This window comes from Portunus trituberculatus, chromosome 7, assembly GCF_017591435.1.
Source record: "Portunus trituberculatus isolate SZX2019 chromosome 7, ASM1759143v1, whole genome shotgun sequence".
Taxonomy (NCBI): Eukaryota; Metazoa; Arthropoda; class Malacostraca; order Decapoda; family Portunidae; genus Portunus; species Portunus trituberculatus.
In genome coordinates, this window is record NC_059261.1 from 723,427 (window position 1) to 728,440 (window position 5,014).

The 5,014-nt window shown below is 34.4% G+C and overlaps 1 protein-coding gene across 1 annotated transcript; it reads right to left on the reverse strand.

The window, feature by feature from the left end:
• Positions 1 to 293: 293 nt before the first annotated feature.
• On the reverse strand, positions 294 to 3,059 carry LOC123519240 (putative nuclease HARBI1). Its single transcript, XM_045280372.1, has 5 exons — positions 2,835 to 3,059; positions 2,493 to 2,671; positions 1,514 to 1,810; positions 816 to 872; positions 294 to 514 (listed from the first exon to the last, which is right to left on the reverse strand). Exons 1-4 carry the CDS (start codon positions 3,057 to 3,059, stop codon positions 857 to 859), a joined length of 717 nt encoding a protein of 238 aa, XP_045136307.1. The 3' UTR covers positions 294 to 514; positions 816 to 856.
• Positions 3,060 to 5,014: the final 1,955 nt, after the last annotated feature.

Here is a 5,014-nt window from a genome sequence, read left to right on the forward strand (position 1 = left end):
AGTATGTTGAGAGAGGAAGCGTGGGCATTGAAAAAGGAAATGCTCCATGGCCTCAGGGTTAGTCCTACACCAAGGGCAGAAGTGGTCACGAGACAGTCGACGTATGCGATGCAAGTAAGGAATATGGTGTGGCCCAGGTGGAGACGGGCAGAATACATATATATATATATATATATATATATATATATATATATATATATATATATATATATATGTATATGTAAACATGTTTTATTTGCCTTATAACTTCATAACCACGAGAGAATGCAGGGAAAAATAAGGGGTGGGGCAGGGGGGGGAGGAAGCATGGGAGAAATTTTAAGTTACTCCTAACAACGTTTTCTATGCTGGGGAAGTGGCAGAGGCAGCCCAACAGAGATAAGTGGTGACCGAGGCAGTGGGTGTTGAGGAGGAGGCACCTCCCACACCACTTCCAGCACCAGTGATGTGGCACCAACAGGAGCCAGACTTGCCTGGTACATCACTGGTCTATGTGGATAAGGAGATCATCCACCTGCAGAAGAAAAGGAAGCTTGAGCTTGCACTCCTTGAAGAATCTATAACGGCTCAGGAAAGGAAGCAAGAAGCAGAACAGGCTATGTACATGTACTACACACAAAAACTAGAGTACCAGAAACAAACAAATAAAAAATAGTAATAAAGATATAAATAATGTACTATTTGTTTTTGTTTGCAACCAATCAACCAAATATTAGTGTTAATACAAAATTAACTGCAGTTTCTATATGCTCAACCTACAATCTACTTACTTCAGGTATAGGAGAGAGAGAGAAAAAAAAAAAAAAACTACTTACATGAGATTAACACCAATCTCAGCAGTCATGACACTGGTGTCTCAACACTCAGCAATGCTGTAAAAGAAAGACAATGATTTACTGCTTGATGTTGTATCACACATTATATATATATATATATATATATATATATATATATATATATATATATATATATATATATATATATATATATATATATATATATATATATATATATATATATATATATATATATATATATATATATATATATATATATATATATATATATATATATATATATATATATATATATATATATATATATATATAGATAGATAGATAGATAGATAGATAGATAGATAACTACAGAACAATTGATAATGTAGTCAATGCCACACTCATAAAAATAAGTGAAAAAATAATTAAGAAAGAATAATTTAAGTTAGTTGTGAAAGTGTGTTAATTATTTTTTTAGATGTTGCTGAGATACACATTCATCATAACCCATTTAAATATTGTAAAGCTGAACAGTAATACTGTGGTATCTGTGAAGAACTCTATCTTTTCAATAGTGGGTGACTGGCAGAGAGTGAGACAAGGAAGATAAAATCACCAACATAACAGTGCACACACAACAAAACAAAACAAGACATATAAATATAAATAACAAAGTGACAGAGGAGAAAAAACTGAAGAATGCTACTATAATCAGCATTATGGGTTGTGTTACTTACTTGAAGTGAAGCACAACAAATTCATCCCTGTAAAGGATTCCTTCATGGCGACTTTGAACTTTCTGTGCTGGGGGTCGCTCCTCGTTGCCTCCATCCTCGGCTGCAGCAAGATGTTCTTCTTCCTCAGGAAGAATGATGTTTCTTGCTTTGCAGATGTTGTGCAGCAATGCACAAACCTCTACAATTTGGCAGACTTTGGGTGGAGGACTAACTTGGATTTCACTATGTAGCATGTGAAAATGTGGCTTCCGCTGCCCGATGCCTCTCTCAACAATGCTGCAGGTTTTCTTGTGGGCCCTGAAATTAATATAGATTTCAATCTTACAATGCAGTACTTGAAAGTGGTATGATACATTAAATTAATTTCTGCAAACATTTAGGTTATGTCATGTATAAGGTTAAGTTAAGATTCATTGTTTGATAATGATTTGTGACATGGCAGCTTAAACATTATGAAACATATAAAAAAAATCTCTAGTATAACATTGGTTAGGTTAATATATTCACATGAAAACTTAGAATAAAAAGAAGAAACTCTTAAATATTTGGAAATTTTCTTGTTGTATTGGTGATTCAACCAACACACCTTACATAATTATAGCCCTTTAAGGGGGATCCAAAGGGGGCAAAGCGTACACAATGTTAAATTACTTTACCTTATCGGTTGTTCTGGTCAAGTTTCAAAATGTTAAGTTACTCTACCTTAATGGAGGATGATGCTAACCCAATGAGGAGGTTACAAAATGTTAGGTTAGGTTACTTCATCTTATGGAGGAATCCAGTAAGGTAGGGGAGGGACAAGATTGTGTGAAACTGCAATAATACTTCCAAATTACCTAATTCATTAATTTAGCACTTTATATTAGTTTATATGAAAAAGTGTAACTATGGGAGGTAAATAATTAGTTTTGTGTTTAGTGTGATGTGGGGTAATTAATTAGATAACTCTTTATCTAAATTTTACTACTCAGTAAGTTACCTGTTATAAGAAGACTGTGCTCCAAGCTGTGGTCTGAGGTATGGGGTCAGTAGCCACTTCTTGCTGCGATAGCCACTATCTCCCAGTAAGTGACACACAGCTGGGACGATGCCGCTGTTAAATATCGTGCAGAGTCCACTTTGAGCAAGTATTCTTGCATCGTAAACCAATCCCGGCCACTTTGCAACCACATCAATAATGTGGTATCAAGCATCAAACACAAACTGCACGTTGATGCTGTGGTATCTCTTCCTGTTGACAAACTCTACCTTATACTCTCTAGGAACCACAATCATCACGTGCGTCCCATCAATGGCACCAATCTTTCCTATAGCGAGGTACCACAGTGAAGATTACTTGCATCTCGGGGAGAGAGGCCTTGTTCCTTGCAGTTGGTCTCTTCAGCCTTTCCCGCACCAAATTTGTCACGAAAATGATACCAGCAGGATCCTGCCAATACCTCTTCACCAGCTCACGGTCATCTAGCTCATTCAGGACGTCCTTCCTCTCACGAAACGACCGTCTCTGTCGCAGGTGGTGGCGGTGCGGTCCCCTTCGAGCGGCCATGTTTACTTTTAGGATGAAATCTTAGGAGCGCGTCTTACTGCTAAAACACCTCGGGAGGTGTTTTAGCAGTAAGACGCATCTTTAAACTTAGGATGCCGTCTTAAGGATTTAAGACTCGAATTCCGCCATTTTTGTGATTTAGGACGACTTCTTACCGTTAGGACGTCATCTTAGTGTTTATAAGTACGGGCCCAGGAGCTTTGTTGTTCTTCAGTTTCTTTATGTTCTTTAATACTTCTTTCTTTGTTATGTGATCATTAAGTATACATGAGGGGTCAGTCTCAGTATTTTGAAGATCAGTGTTGTTATTTACAAGTGTTATCATCAGTGGCAAGTTGCTTATAATGTTCATAAAATTGATTTAGTGAAATGGGGGTTTCAGTATTTTTCTTTTGACCATTCAGGATTTTCTAACAAGTTTTAGGGTTATTACATTTAGCTCTTCTAAGTTCTTTAACTGTTAGTTCTCTCTTTAGTTTTCACTCTTTTTAGTTCTATTTTATATTTTCTACTTTCTATCATTTTGTCAAAGTTAACAGGGCTATAATTATGTAAGGTGTGTTGGTTGAATCACCAATACAACAAGAAAATTTCCAAATATTTAAGAGTTTCTTCTTTTTATTCTAAGTTTTCATGTGAATATATTAACCTAACCAATGTTATACTAGAGATTTTTTTTATATGTTTCATAATGTTTAAGCTGCCATGTCACAAATCATTATCAAACAATGAATCTTAACTTAACCTTATACATGACATAACCTAAATGTTTGCAGAAATTAAATTAATGCATCATACCACTTTCAAGTACTGCATTGTAAGATTGAAATCTATATTAATTTCAGGGCCCACAAGAAAACCTGCAGCATTGTTGAGAGAGGCATCGGGCAGCTGAAGCCACATTTTCACATGCTACACAGTGAAATCCAAGTTGGTCCTCCACCCAAGGTCTGCCAAATTGTAGAGGTTTGTGCATTGCTGCACAACATCTGCAAAGCAAGAAACATCATTCTTCCTGAGGAAGAAGAACATCTTGCTGCAGCCAAGGATGGAGGCAACGAGGAGCGACCCCCAGCACAGAAAGTTCAAAGTCGCCATGAAGGAATCCTTTACAGGGATGAATTTGTTGTGCTTCACTTCAAGTAAGTAACACAACCCATAATGCTGATTATAGTAGCATTCTTCAGTTTTTTCTCCTCTGTCACTTTGTTATTTATATTTATATGTCTTGTTTTGTTGTGTGTGCACTGTTATGTTGGTGATTTCATCTTCCTTGTCTCACTCTCTGCCAATCACCCACTATTGCAAAGATAGAGTTCTTCACAGATACCACAGTATCACTGTTCAGCCTTACAATATTTAAATGGGTTATGATGAATGTGTATCTCAGCAACATCTAAAAAAATCAACAACACACTTTCACAACTAACTTAAATGATTCTTTCTTAATTATTTTTTCACTTATTTTTATGAGTGTGGCATTGACTACATTATCAATTGTTCTGTAGTTATCTATCTATCTATCTATCTATCTATCTATATATATATATATATATATATATATATATATATATATATATATATATATATATATATATATATATATATATATATATATATATATATATATATATATATATATATATATATATATATATATATATATATATATATATATATATATATATATATATATATATATATATATATATATATATATATATATATATATATATATATATATATAATGTGTGATACAACATCAAGCAGTAAATCAATGTCTTTCTTTTACAGCATTGCTGAGTGATGAGACACCAGTGTCATGACTGCTGAGATTGGTGTTAATCTCATGTAAGTTTTTTTTTTTTTTTCTCTCTCTCCCATACCTGAAGTAAGTAGATTGTAGGTTGAGCATATAGAAACTGCAGTTAATTTTGTGTTAACACTAATATTTG

Excerpts from the sequence above, each read along its gene's own strand:
- LOC123519240 (XM_045280372.1), bottom strand. The coding sequence starts at position 3,059 with ATGGCCGCTCGAAGGGGACCGCACCGCCACCACCTGCGACAGAGACGG. Across the intron at positions 2,672-2,834 it reads TGCAAGTAATCTTCACTGTG|TGGCCGGGATTGGTTTACGA; the intron begins GTACCTCGCTAT and ends GTGGTTGCAAAG. Across the intron at positions 1,811-2,492 it reads GCACAGTCTTCTTATAACAG|GGCCCACAAGAAAACCTGCA; the intron begins GTAACTTACTGA and ends TATTAATTTCAG.